Raw genomic sequence first — 15,457 nt, forward strand, 5'->3', positions numbered from 1 at the left:
TTTACTAAGCAAGCATGCATTATGTTGCTATTTGAGTGCTTTTCTTTTCTTTTCTTTTCTTTTCTTTTTTTCAGTAGATTTTTAGGTCCTTGAAGATGATACTGTTTCTGCCATATGCAGAAATGCAATGCATTTCTGAAGACATCATAGGCCTCCAGATATTTATTGAGTCAAAGAGTAAATGCATTTTGGGTGAATGAATTCTCTCTTTTATCACATGGTTGTATGTGAAAAAAAAAGTGCTGTTTTTGATAGATTAGTATTCATTGAAGACTCAGATAATTTTCAACTATGGAAGGATTGGCAGTGTTTAAATAAGCTAGCAGCTTTCTCATTATCTCTGAATCAAGATAATTAATCTTTTTCAATTTCACTTTGTATTGAAGTTTGTAGCTATTAGAAGAATAAATAAAGATCACCCATGCTATTAAAGAAACCCTGATCATTATGCTACACAGAACTAATTTTCTTTCCCTTTGAATCCCTTCAGGGTGATAAGTCTGTCAGAGTTATGCGTTCTTTGCTGGCTGCACAGCAGACATTTGTAGATCGGCTGGTGCATCTAATGAAGGCAGTGCAGCGTGAAAGTGGAAATCGTAAGAAAAAGGTAAACCTATGGGCTTTGCTTTTTGTTTATGACTATTGAAGTCTTGGTATCACAAAATACTGAATTCTGGTACAGTCTCTCTAGGTTGATATATTTTATGAAATTCTTAGGTAATTATAGTAATAGGAAGATTTATAAGCACTGATTATGTACAGGATCCTGTTTTATGAATTTATATACATACACACACATCCTCACAACAGCTCTATAAGTTAGATGCTGTTATTACCTCACTTATAAAAAAAAAAGTGTCAGTAGAGAGGTTAAGTAATTAAAAAATTTATTTAAATTCATTGTAGTTAACATAGACTGTATTATTAGTTTTAGGGGTGAATTTAGTGATTCCTCAGTTGCATATAATACCCACTGCTCATTACATCACGTGTCCTCCTTAATGGCCATCACCTAATGTACCCCTTCCCCCAAACTACCTCTCTTCCAGAGACCCTCAGTTTCTTTCCTAGAGTTACACATCTCTTACAGCTTCCCTCCCTCTGTATTTTATTTTTCCTTCTTTTTCCCATGTTCATCTGTTTTGTTTCTTAAATTCCACGTATGAGTGAAATTATAAGGTAATTGACTGACTGACTTCGCTTGGCATAATACCCTCTAGTTCCATCCACATTGTTGCAAATGGCAAGATTTCATTCTTTTTTGATGGCTGGGTAATATTCCATTCTATTTATATACCACCTAATTTTTATCCATTTATCTATCAGTGGACACTTGGGCTCTTTGGATAGTTTGGCTATTGTGGACATTGCTGTAATAAATATTGGGATGCATGTGTCCCTTCAAATCACTCTGTTTGTATCCTTTGGATAAATACCTAGTAGTGCAATTGCTGGGTCATAGGGTAACTCTGTTTTTAACTTGTTGAGGAAACTCCACACTTTTCCAGAGTGGCTGCACCAGTTTGCATTCCTACCAACAGTGTATGAGCGTTCGAGGGTTTAAGTAATTTGTCCAGCATCCTCAGCTAGTAAGTATTACAGTTGGGGTTTGTTCCCAGGCATTTTAAGTCCATATTTTTAATTTACAGTGCTCTATTGGGTCTCATTTTAGAATATTAGCATCCTAGAATATAATCTGTTTGATGTGCAAAGGACCTCTACAGATCATGGAGACTGGAATTACTCTGAGAAAATGAAAGTCCTCTGTGACTTGACCAGGGTTACAAAATTAGTTATTAGTAACAGCACACATTGGCTTTGCATCTGTTCTCATGGCTAGTACATACATCTTTCTCTCATGTAAGGCTTCTACTTGATGACAATAGATGAGTATCTGTTCTTCACAAGTCATTTTCCCTCATCATTAGCCCAAATGATGTGAAGGATTCATTTGATAGTTTCTCTTTACCTAATCCATCTACAGGCCAGTCTTTCTTTGTGACCTTTGTAAAAGAACACATTTTATTGTTCTCCAGACTTGTGAGAGGGAAGTGGAGAAAGGAAAAGGTAGAAAATGGGAGTCAGGAGTTCAAAGGCAGGGAACAGGTTTATAGAGAAATGCTAGTAGATATATGTGCAAGGAATAATGTTCACAAGGTTAAGAAGGAGAAAATAGGCTGAAGAGAAACACATTTTTATTGATATGACTTTTTTTTTTTTTTTTTTTTTGGTTATTGCTGTGAGAAATCACAAACTGGTTAAATAACTGAATCCCTACTACTATTCCTTCTGGAGCCCATCCCCCCCCCCCCAGAGGTGGCTGTGTGAGGAAGAAGTGTGATGACATACCCACCTGCAGGAGTGTCAGTGCTTGCAACTGTCATTGTGGGCATGTATTTAAACCATTTCTTCTCTGTGTAACATGTTCTTCTATTTGTCATGCACATGAGTCCAGCTAAGTTGTAGCTATTCTGGAAGATAACTGTGTACCTAATCGAGGCATTACTTAAAGCTACCCAAAATGAATTTTGTTTAGACAATCCTGAATATAGTCTCAATATTGGCCAAAAATCTTTTTTAGACATTTTCTTATGATGTGTTAAAAAACAAACAATTTTATTAATGTAGTTTGACTAGAACAAGCCCTGTCACCATAGAGAAATGCCAAGATGGCTCTTTACTACCATTATTTGTATTATTATTAGTAACAATGAAATAACTACTGCTAATAATTTAAAATTATATGTAGCACTTTTCCATCTCTCCATTTCCATAATGAGTTTTGAGAGAAATATGTCATGGTGAATGCAGCAGTGTTAGATATGTAGGAACATTATCTGTGAGTTATTAGTAAAATTGGTAAAACAAATGATAAGGTTTTTGCAATATTGTTTTCCTGTGTTGACCTCTAGTTTAGGAAGAATTCTGTTGAAAGAGGTCTCCAAGTTTAGATATTAGAGTTCAAATAAAAATACATTTTCATCAATGCATTTGCTCTTGCTCACTCTCTCAAAAAAAAAAAAAAAGTCTTAAAATTTAATCAAGCTTTTTTTTCCTTTTTTTTTTTTTAATATTTTATTTATTTATTCATGAGAGACACAGAGAGGCAGGGACATAGGCAGAGGGAGAAGCAGGCTCCTTATGGGGAGCCCGATACGGGACTTGATCCCAGGACCCTGGGATCACAACCTGAGCCAAAGGCATATGCTTAACCCTGAACCACTCAGGTGCCTCTCAAAGCTTTCATTTTGAATGTTGTTAAATACTCTCTTTTCCTTTTTGATTCTGTACGTGATAACATTCACTTATTTGTTCTATCAAAATGTATTGCATGCCTGCTGCATGCCAAATACTTTTTTGGATTCTGGAGAAACTGCAGTGAATATAAAAATTCTATTCTTATGGACCTTTGGAGGAGAAAGTAAATAGAATAAATAAGTGAAATATATAGTAGATAATGTATGCTATGCAGAAAAATAAAGCAGGAAAAGGAAATAGAAAGTGCTGGGTTTGAGTAGTAAGGCAGTGTTTCACTTCTCAATAGCATAGTCAGGAAGGCATTGCTAGGAAGTTACCATTTGGACAAAGACCTGAAGCAGGTAATGGAACAAACCATGGCAATATCTAGAGAAGACTTTTCCAGCCGGAGGAACAGCAAGTACAAAAGCCTGATGTGAGAGCACGTATGTGGGGATGGTGGTGACATATTTGTGAAATAGGAGGAAGCCAGGTGTATTTGGAGCAGAGAGTGGAGGAGAGGAGGAATAGGAGGGGAGGACAAAGGACAGAGATAAGAGGGAAGCAGATGGAATATATCTTCACAAGTCATTACAAGGACTTTGACTTAAGCCCTGAATTAGCATAGAAGTTGTTGGGGATTTTGGACAGGAGAGTGACACGACTTGACTTTGGTTTTAGCAGCAGTGCTCTGTTGTTTTTTTTTTTTTTTTTTTTTTTTTTTTTGGTAAAAGATTGTAAGAGACAAAGTTGAAGAAGAGCAGTCAGGAGGCTACTGCAGTTATCCAGCTGAGAAGTGAGAGCAGCTTGGAACCCAGGGCTTACAGCAGTGGATGTGGTGAGAAGTGGCTGCATTTCTCACCCCTCTTTTATCTGCTTTCTGGTTATTTTATTGTTTATTGGTGCATCAGTTAGAAATTGGTCATAATAGGATAACTTGAAATTCAGGTTAATTGACATTTCTTCATACTTGTATGTCTGATTGTATTTGGTTAGGGAGTAGACTTACTAATTTTTATGAGGGTTATGTGGAAGTTTATACCAGTTTTCAGTTAACCTTTACATGCACTTTCTATATATAATTCAGAGGGAGAACTGCAATCATACTGTAGAAGAAAAATCTAACTTTATATCTTAGTGGTCCTTGAAACACTGTTTTTCTGAACTTCCCCCTTACTAATTCCAGAATTCTTGTCTGTGATGCTACATCTTCTTAGTAAGCATTACAGTGGAAGTGCTTTATGCTAAGATTGGCAGGTCAAGTTTTCTCCCTTAAAGAATAAGCACACCTGTTAAAAAAAAAAAAAATGCAAGACTCTCCAAGCTTTCAGGCAGATTGTTCTTTTGAAATTGAATGGGAGGGCTTGATCCAAACAGTATAGATGCTGCTAAATGACAAAGCTGTTTTGCTGTGACTTGATTTTTTTTGTTTCTGAGTTCTTGGCTCAATGGCAGTATGCATGTGAGCTGCAGAAGATAAATGATAATACCTTAGGAAAAGTGAACAATAAAAGGTAGGCTTTCAGTTCCTCCAAGTGAATTGTTCACTTTTTAAACCCAAAACATGGACTGGAGAAATATGCTGAAATTCATGCTTAATATTTGATCATACAAAATTAAGTTTCAAATGAATTAGGTTTCTCTTTGTGGCTTCATACATCCTTTGACGACAGAAATGGAGTCTTTAAATCCAGCATGAGTGTATCCCTTGTTGTCAACTACAGCAAGAGAAACGTGTTCTGTAACCGTGTATAAATACAGCTTTCACCATCAAGGGATTGCTCCTTTTACGCTATGCCACTACTCTTGTCAGGCGAATTGCAGTGCTTGTCTCTTACATGTGCACCATCTCCTTTATTTTACTTTGCACATACTTTTATCGTGCTTTGGAAATATTTTAAAGTTAATAGAATTAGTCTTTATGTCCTTACCGTATGTTTTATAAACTACTTTTACATTTTAGCCCAGTCAGTTCTTTCCGATTTGTTCTCTTAGAATGAGAGACTACAGGCATTGCTTGGAGACAATGAAAAGATGAACTTGTCAGATGTGGAACTTATTCCATTGCCTTTAGAGCCCCAGGTGAAAATTAGAGGAATAATCCCAGAAACAGCTACACTATTTAAGGTAATTGTGTTGGATCTCTAATGCATATGATTGGAACCTAATTCTGTAAAGCAAAAACAGAGACACTCCCTTCAAAAATGATTGCAGTGCAGATAATATGTATAATTTTGTTTGATCTAGTAAATGTTAGATTAAAAAATTACCTTTTGTTTATCATTGTGTCTTTTAAGATTGATTACAATTTAAGATCTGTCACCAGTAGGTATTTTTATGTGAAATTTGTCAAATATTTTTTTTTTATCTCTGGGTTGTTTCTAATCTTTAATTCTTTGAACTTTTTATTAGAGCCATGCCTACTTTTTTTCCAGGTAAGCTTTTTAAAAAAACTTTCAAATTGCGACACTTCTATTACCCATTCAGTTCATAAGTTATGTGGTTATAGTCTTGGTGCACAATATTATATTTTATCTTAAATGCACAAAGTGGATGGTCACTAAAATATCATAAGACTATGATATGATACCCAGTCTTAGTTTCTTTTTCTTCCAACTCTTAAAGTATGAGCATTCTTAAAAATTCTGAGTTGGAGTTTAGGATTAATAGTTCTAGGGCATTTACTACATAACTCTGTTATAGTAATCCTTAATCATTTTTGGGACACAAACGCGTTTCAGGTAATTTACAAAATGTAGTTTTACTTGGGGTGATAAAAGGATACTCCAAATTTAGGATAATTTAAAATTCAGAGTTTTACTCCAAAAGAGATTATAAGTTCTAAGTATATATTCACTTAGGCATTTTTGATGCCTTTTACCCCATCATTTTATAGGAGAGTTTTCAAGCATATAACAAAGTTTAAAGAATTATACAGTGAACAACTGGGTACCTACTGTTGACTCTTCTTAACATTTTACTGTATTTGCTCTAATACATGTCTGTTTACCCTTCTGATAGTTTTTTTCTGTTATTTCTCATCACCTGTCTAAATTCTCCAAATTTTGGTGTTAGGTGATTTCTTCCAGAGATCAAAACCAGTAAGGCATCTTTCTCAGAACAGGTTTTTTTGTTTTGTTTTTGTTTTTGTTTTTGTTTTCTGAACAGTTTTCTGATCTTGTCTCTCCAGGTAGTGGTGTCTATGTGCTACTCTATCTTCATGAGATTTTGTTCCTAAAGAGAATTTAATTTCATTGTTTGTTGTTTTGGACACATATATAAACTAAACTAGAGATTTCATCTAGTTAAGGGAAGGATTCAAGGCAAAAATAAAATTACTCCAGAATAAAAGATACAGATATTTAAGATCTCCTCTCATTTTGTAGAAGAGGAATTTGAGTCTCAAAGTTGCACAACTAACCATATTCCTGTACTTAGTGACCATAGCTGTTGACTTTCTATCTGGTGCATTTTTTTTTTTTAATTTTATATATTCATGAGAGAAACACAGATTGAGAGAGAGAGAGAGAGGCAGAGACACAGGCAGAGGGAGAAGCAGGCTCCACACAGGGAGCCCAACACGGGACTTGTCCCGGGACTCCAGGATCACGCCCTTGGCTGAAGGCCATGCTAAACCACTGAGCAACCCGGCCTGCCCTGTCTGGTGCATTTTTATGCTGTAGTTTTATCTCATTTGTTTCAGTATGTTTTTAGTAATAAAGTGATGATGGCAAACATAGATAGCATGTCTGCTCTGTAACAGGCATGGTACTGCACTCTTGATCCTCTCTGGTTTCTCTTCGGTTTTTTTTGTTTGTTTATTTCTTTCTTTCTTTTAAAGATTTTATTTATTTATTCATAAGAGACACAGAGAGAGAGGCAGAGATACAGGCAGAGGGAGAAGCAGGCTCCCTGTGGGGAGCCTGATGTGGGACTTGATCCCAGGACCCCAGGATCACGCCCTGAGACAAAGGTAGATGCTCAACCACTGAGCCACCCAGGGGCCCCGATCCTCTCTGGTTTCTAATCGCTTTAGCATCTGTGCAGAGGAAAAGTTATCTTTATTTTACAGGTGAGGAGACAGGTTAAAGAACATGTATGAGATCACCCAGCTAGTACCTGGTGGAGCCTCGATTCATATCTGTCACTGACTCTAGAGCACTTGCTCTTCATGTCGTGTAATCTTCTGACCATTAGCTAGCTAGCTTGTTCTCTCCAAGGTATCTAATTGCATCTTACTGCCGGTGCATCTTGTTTCTTTAGGTTCTGTTTACTTATTTGTTTACCGTACAGGTCAGCATTTACTCCTGTATATAGTAAATCTTTGTGCATTCATTTACATCCAGATTTGAAAACCATATTTTTATTTCCAGAGTGCTCTTATGCCTGCACAGTTATTCTTTAAGACAGAAGATGGAGGCAAATACCCAGTTATATTTAAGCATGGGGATGATTTACGCCAAGATCAACTTATTCTTCAAATCATTTCACTCATGGACAAGGTGACTATAACCTTATGTTGGCAGGGAACATTTTTTAATTTTGTAAAATTGTGGTTTGGTGTATATGCTGTGTATGGACCCAGAAGTATTTTTAACATTCAGGTACAATCCTAGGAAGCTCAGCGGTCTCCACTTGACCTTGAACAAGTGTAGTTGTTTTTGTACACTGCAGAGTGACTCTTGGTATGAATACAAAATGAAATTGCACGCATTTCTTTTTATTAAAACTTTTTTCTCAGTTCCGTTCTCTCCATGTCAGGTTTAGTAATTCCCTTCCTCTTAGTCAACTAGATCTTCTTCTTTAAATTGTATCCCTGCCCCTGGCTTTGAAAGGAACATATTTGCCCTCGTCTCCTTTTTTTCTGAGTTCTAAAATTCTTGGTGACTAGAAAGAACTGCACAAATGAGTTGGAGGAACCCTACTATTTATTGAATACTATTGACAGTGGTTTAGGATAAGATAAAAAAAAAATCGGTATACCATCAAGTAAGTGCTTAATAAATTTAATTTATTTTGATGATCAAAGTAAAATTAACTAATTTAGTTAAACTTTGACTTAGATTTACCCCCTAGATCTCTTCTATTCAGCTATCAGGGTACTTGCCTACAAAACTATTTCAGAACAATCTTTATATTTGGTTAACATATTTTATCTTTTGATCAAAAGCTGCTACGGAAAGAAAATCTGGATTTGAAGTTGACACCCTACAAGGTATTAGCCACCAGTACAAAACATGGTGAGTTCATGTCATGCTGTGCTTTATTTCAGTGTCCAGTGACTATACTTCTTCCCCTCTAACTGAAAGTTAAGAATAGAGATCAAACTCCTTTGTAGCACTGAAGCCCAATTGGGCCTCCCACATTTTCTCCCTCCCTTCCTCTGGAACTCATTAAATGGCATGTCTGTGAGAAAAATCAACACCTTTATACTGTATTTATTTGCATTCAAAACTGGTTACAATTCACAGTAGTTTCGTACATAGTAATTTGGGTCCTGAATCATTATTTGAGAGTTACTATGACCCAGAGTGGCTTTGTATTGTGCTCTGCTTAAAAAAGCCACTCAGCAAATGATGTTGCCTTATTGACTCATGTTTTTAATGTATAGATCGATAGCATCTAAGTTTTTTCTAAGGTGGAATAACTGCTGGAAATCTGATAGATGATTCCCTAAGAATACTTGCCTAATGCCTATTGTAAATTCCATAGTCTTGTTACTCTTGGAGCTTTTCACCCTTGGATACCTGGGAAGAATAAAATATCTGTTTTAGGTTTCCTGCTCTTTCCCTGGTCACCCTCAAAGGTTTTTGGTGGTGTCATTCCTCTTCTCATTTTTCTCTCAGAATGATCTTGTTAAAAATGCCCGTACGCTCTTTGACTATCCTGCATAAATTGATTAACTCACTTCTACGTGCTCTTCGGACAAACACAAAAGCCTTAGCTTGTTCTACAAGTTCTGACATGCTGTGACACATTCCTGTGCCTGTTCTCAAGACTCTCTTTTGCCAGTGTCCCCCTTGCTTCCCAGGCATTGGCCACATGGGCCACCTTCTGTTTGCTCAGACACACCATGTTATTTTCAGCCTTATGGTCTTAATGCATGCTTTGGTTATTCTCTTTAGCATCCTTTCCTCCACACCTCTCTGTGGTGATTTAGGTCTGCTTACACTTTTCTCTTTCCTGGTACCCTTTTCTTCGTAATATTTATCCCAGGAAGATTTGCAGGCTTGTATAGTTTATAAAGGCAAGGTCAAAGCTCTGGTTTTGTTTGTTTGTTTGTTTGTTTTTAAATGGCAAAATTCTTATTACATGGTAGAAAGACAATAAGTATCTTTTAAATGAATTAATGCAGAATATTCCATTTGTGATACAGTAGTGAATGAGGCATTTCTTACTCTAAAGGAGTATATAGTAGTTTCCTTAATTCAACTTTGATTTTTTCGTAGATTTATTGTTTTATACTACTATTGTGTCTAGACTTACTAGACTTTTCTCATTCTTCTCCCATATAATGTCCTCTTCCCATTCTTTTTGGTAGTTTGAGGGATTTATACTTTCTTCTCCTATCATTTCCAGGAAGTGGCAGAAGATGGAATATTAGACAAAAAAAGCCAGTGAACATAATATACTTTTAGGTGCAGGTGATTGATATTACATAATTTCAGATTTCTTAAAGTGATTTTAAATTTGGAATATTTTTAATTGATATATCTTATAAAAGTACAGAAAGAAGAAATTTTTGTGCCAGATTTAAGAAGCTTAGTTATTACTTTCTCTTCCTTGTATACAGTAATAGTAACTGACCTGGAGAAATACACAGATAAATCAGCTTAATTGGAAGAAAAGTTTTCTTATACTTCCTGTGACTTAAATGCCAGTCTAAATATATTATTTACAGACCTCTTTAAGTTGGTCAGGTATGTGATGTATGTATGTATTTGAAAATGAAGGTTATTCTTGGTAGAACCATTATTTTTATTGCTTAACCAATAGTTGTACTTAATGCAATGCATATATTTCTGTGTAGGCTTCATGCAGTTTATCCAGTCAGTTCCTGTTGCTGAAGTTCTTGATACAGAGGGAAGCATTCAGGTACAGAACCAATTTTAAATGAGTTATACAGTTTATGACTATATTACTGTAAAATTTTCAATCTTTATCAAAAGTATATATAGACTTAAAAATGAATGTCTCTTTTTACCATCCTTCTTCCCTCACATTATTTTTCTTTCCTTCAAAGTAAACAGTGCTAACATTTGGAAATTCTTCCATGTTAGTGCATACGGATGCTTAACTCCTGAAACAGTGCCTGGCATATAATAGGGAAGCAGGAATTAATTAAATTAAAAATTTGTTAGTTTATAGTTATATAATACTCCAAATTATGGAAATTCTGTAATTTGTTTAACCCTAAATGAACATTTGATTATTTCCAATTTTTGTTGTTATTCAGAACAGTGCTACATACTCTTGCTCATACGTACCTTTGTTTTTAAGACCCCTGTCTTCCTCTCCAAACTTGTCACTCTGCTTTAATATAAGAAAAGGCGAGCATGCCTAGGATTATACCATGTGTATCTTTGTAATTTTTTACACTTTAAACACATGGATTAGTTCTTATTGCATCTTAATAGTTTACTTTTGTTATTTTTTAAATATGATTTTTCTTTTTTCCTATGTAAGAAAAATATATATAATTTACAGAGAAAACCTGTTTACCTGAGATGAAAGATAATACAGAGAAGGACTTGACAGAGAATATGTGCTACAGTGTGTTTTTTGTCTTTCCCAGTCTAACATGTTGCAGTAATTCAGTATGGAGTTTAGATTTGCAGAAAAGCATTATTCTGATTTCTTGGGAAAGCAAGTGGTTATTCTGTTTTTTGGTTTAGGGAATAGTCACATGCAATGGTTAAAAGCTCAGGCTTACTGGAGTCTTAGGGTTTTCTATATACATATAGTATGTAATCTGCAAATAGGTGAAAGTTTTACTTCTTCCTTACCAATTCAGATGCCTTTTATTTCTTTTTGTTGTATAACTGCTGTGGCTAGGACTTCTATTGTATTGAATAAGGGTGGTCTTATTTCTGGCCTTAGGGAAAAGGCTCTCAGTTTTCCCCATTGAGTATGATGTGAGCTGTGGGTTTGTCACAAATGGTCTTTATTATGTTGAGGTATGTTCCTTCTAAACCTATATTGTTGAGGGTTGTTTTGTTTTGTTTTGTTTTTAATCATGAATGGATGTTGTACTTTGTCGAATGCTTTTTGTGCATCTATTGAAATGATCTTTTATTTCTTAATGATCCTCATCCTTTCTGTTATTGATATGACATATCACATTGATTTTCAAGTATTCAACCACCCTTGCATCCCAGTAATAAATCACACTTGATTGTGGTGAATGATTTTTCTAATGTATTCTTGGATTCAATTTACTATTATTTTTTTAAGGATTTTTGCATCCATGTTAATGAGAGATACTGAGCTCCTAGAATTGACAAATGAATTCAGTAAAGTTATAGGACAGAAAATCAGTGTAAAGATCTGTTGCATTCCTATACGCTAATAATGAAGCAGCAGGAAGAGAAGTTAGGAAAACAGTCCTATTTACAATTGCACCAAAAATAATAAAATAATAAACCCAGGGATAAGAGAGGTGAAAGACCTGTACTCTGGAAGCTATAACACACTGATGAAAGAAGTTGAAGACGACACAAAGAAATGGAAAGACACTCCATGTTCGTGGATTAAAAGAACAAATATTGTTAAAATGTCTATACTACCCAAAGCAATAAACACATTTAGTGCAATCCCTATCAAAATACCAACAGCATTTTTCACAGAATAAGTACACTCCTCAAATTTGTATGGAACCACAAAAGACCTCAAATAACCAAAGCAATCTTGAAGAAGAAAAACAAAACTAGAGGTATCATAATTCCAGACCTTAGACTATATTACAAAATTGTAATAATCAATTTTGTACTGGTACAAAAATAGACACACAGGTCAATGGAACAGAATAGAAAGCCCATAAATAAACCCACAGTTACATGGTCAATTAATCTTTGACAAAAGAGGCAAGAATATGCAATGGGAAAAAGTCTTTTCAACAAATGGAGTTGGGGAAACTGGACGGCTGCATGCAAAAGAATGAAAGTGGACCACTTTCTTACACCATACAGAAAAAGAAACTCAAAATGGATTAAGGACCTAAATGTGAGACCTAAAAACATAAAAATCCTACAATAGAACACAGGCAGTAATTTCTCTGATACCAGCTGTAGCAACATCCTTTTAGAGAGGTCTCCTGAGACAAGGGAAACAAAAGCAAAAATAAACTATTGGGACTATATCAAAATAAAAAGCTTCTTCATAGCAAAGGAAACAAGCAACAAAACTAAAAGACAGTGTACTGAATGGGAGATGATGTTCGCAAATGACATCTGATAAAGGGTTAGTATCCAGAATATATAAAGAACTATACAATCCAACACCCTAAAACCAAATAATCCAGTTAAAAAATGGGCATAAGACATGAATGAACAGACATTTATCCAAAGAAAACATCCATATGGCCAACAGACACATGAAAAGATGCTCAACATCAGTCATCATCAGGGAAATGCAAACCAAACCACAGTGAGTTATCACTTCACACCTGTCAAAATGTCTAAAATAAAGAGACTCAAGTATTGGCGAGGAATTAGAGAAAACGGAGCCCTCAAACACTGTTGGTGAGAATGCAAACTGGTGCAGCCACTGTGGAAGACAGTATGGAGGTTCCTCAGAAAATTAAAACTACCCTATGATCCAATAATTACACTACTGTGTATTTAACCAAATAATACGAAAACACTAAATTGAAGGGATATATGCACCCCTTTGTTTATTGGAGTATTATTTACAATAGCTAAATTATGGAAGCAGCCCAAGTGTCTATCAATAGATGAATAATAGATAAAGAAGAGGTGGGATACACACACACACACACACACACACACACACCATGCGCAATGGAATATTACTCAACCAATTAACTGTAAAAAAGAACGAAATCTTGCCGTTTGCAACAACATGGATGGATCTAGAGAAATACAATGATAAGTAAAATAAGCCAGTCAGAGAAGGACAAACACCATATGATTTCATTCATATGTAGAATTTAAGAAACAAAACAAGTGAACAAAGGAAAAGAAACAAATTAAAAAAAAAAACAGACTTTACCTATAGAAAACAAACAGATGGTTACCAGAGGGAAGGTGGGTGGGAAGGGAGATGGCAAAATAAAAGAAAAAGAAAAGAAAATAGCTTGTGCTCAGAACATTGAACTGCCTGGGGTTGAATTTTTTCAAATAGCTTTTCAACTGTAAACCTTGAATAGCTTATTAACCCTTTGTGCAAGGTAGAGTTAACATAGCTGACTTGAAGCTCTTTCTTTTAGAAAGCCCTGCTTGCTAGGTTAGCCTTTGACTGATACCTGGGAACTTGGCCTTCAGTGTGTTGATCCTCTGTCCCCTAACCTACATAAAGATGGTTCAATGTGCCTAGATAGTTTGTGATGTGTAATTTATAGCAAACAACTTGCTTTCCCTCTAGAATTTTGGCAGTTGCTAGAGGGCGTCTATATGACCAGCTTCCAGTAAAACTTTGAGTGATGAGTGTCTAACAAAGGCCTCCCTGGACAGAAACATTGCACCCACATTACTGCCTTTTTTATTTTAAATTATTGGTGAAAAATAGCAAATAGGCTTAGTGTATCTTCTTAGAAAAGAGAGCCAGAAGGCTTACACATGGGTTTCTCCAGACTTTGCCCGTGTATTTTTCCTACGCTGAACCTCCTGTGTATACTTTTGCTTCAATAAGGGTCAGCTGTGGTACAACCGTATGTTGATTCTGTAATTCCATCTAACACATCAAACTTGTAGGAGGCCTTGACCCACTAACATACCCTTCAGGTCTCAGTTTCTGCATCTGTAAAATCTGGATAATAATACCTACCTCTAGGATTGTTCTGAAGATGATGTAAAGTGTATGTAGAGTTTTAACATAGTTTCTAACTAAAGTAATTGTGTAATGGAGTTGTCAATTATTATGTTGCTCTGTGCAATTATGATTTGGTAAAATAAGTATAGTGGCAGTTTGTATACTGATATTTGGTTTTCATGTATGATCTCTGTAAATAGTTTTGCTGAGTCATAGGTTATTCTCATGTTCAACTTCAGTAGATAATTAAAAAATGCTTTCCAAAATAATTGTTTTTGGAAAAAACTGTTTCTCATCGCTATACATCTTTGCATAATTTTGGTATTGTCAGACTTTAAAATTTTTTTTTGTATTATCAGACTTTTTATATTTTGGTATTTTGTTGTGGTTTAGTTTGCATTTCCCTAATTACCCGTAAGGTTGAGAATTTAAAAATATATGTATAGGCTATTTACTTCTGTGATGTGCTTCTTTACAGCTTTTGTTCATTTTCCTTTTGGGTTTTTATTGATTTATAGGAATTCTTTATACATTCTAGGCATAGATTCCTTGTCAAACTTACAGGATGTTTAGAAAAGATGAAACATGATGAACTTTTTTTTTTAACAGCATGTAACTTGTATTTTCAAATAAGATATACTGTTTTTCTTTAACTAAATCTAATATGTAAGGTAATAGTTCCAGTTGGTAGTCAAAAACAAAAGAAAACACTGTTTTCCCCACTGTTTCCAGACTCTTTGGATACTCTAGTGCACTCATTTTTCCCCTGTAATTCTTTTGTTCAGTTCACATCTCTCTTATATTTATCTTTCCATTAATTTCCCCTAAGAATTATTAGCACTTGTATTACAATTAATTTATAAATTTGGATGCAATTTAATTGAGCTTTTTTTTATTGATGTATAGTTGACATACAATATTAACTTACTTTGAGGTGTTTGACAATTATATACATTACAAAATAATCATCATAAATCTAGTTACTGTCTGTTACCATACAAAGTTATTAAGAATATTATTGACTCTATTTCCTGTGCTGTACTTTCCATCCCCTTGACTCATTTGTTTTATAACTGGAGGTTTGTTAATGGTAACAGTAACTATACTTAAAAGATAATTTTAATAAATCATGTTCACTTTAAGGAGAATGATCCAAAACAAATCCCTCATTGTTTACATTCAGAAGAAAGGTAAAAAAGTGATAGATTGAGCATAGAGAAATAGCAGTAAA

At 35.0% G+C, this 15,457-nt stretch overlaps 1 protein-coding gene across 3 annotated transcripts in view; it reads left to right on the forward strand.

The window, feature by feature from the left end:
- Window positions 1–15,457, forward strand: part of PIK3C3 (phosphatidylinositol 3-kinase catalytic subunit type 3) — a 137,086-nt gene that overhangs the window by 80,341 nt on the left and 41,288 nt on the right. For 2 of the 3 annotated variants that reach the window (XM_072829414.1, XM_072829413.1), the window contains exons 15-19: window positions 491–607; window positions 5,233–5,364; window positions 7,611–7,739; window positions 8,408–8,477; window positions 10,268–10,332. In XM_072829414.1, coding sequence (XP_072685515.1) covers window positions 491–607; window positions 5,233–5,364; window positions 7,611–7,739; window positions 8,408–8,477; window positions 10,268–10,332 — 513 coding nt within the window. The remainder of the gene's footprint in view (window positions 1–490; window positions 608–5,232; window positions 5,365–7,610; window positions 7,740–8,407; window positions 8,478–10,267; window positions 10,333–15,457) is intronic. The other variant, XM_072829415.1, reaches the window with a different exon arrangement.

Source organism: Canis lupus, chromosome 6 (assembly GCF_048164855.1).
Source record: "Canis lupus baileyi chromosome 6, mCanLup2.hap1, whole genome shotgun sequence".
NCBI lineage: Eukaryota > Metazoa > Chordata > Mammalia > Carnivora > Canidae > Canis > Canis lupus.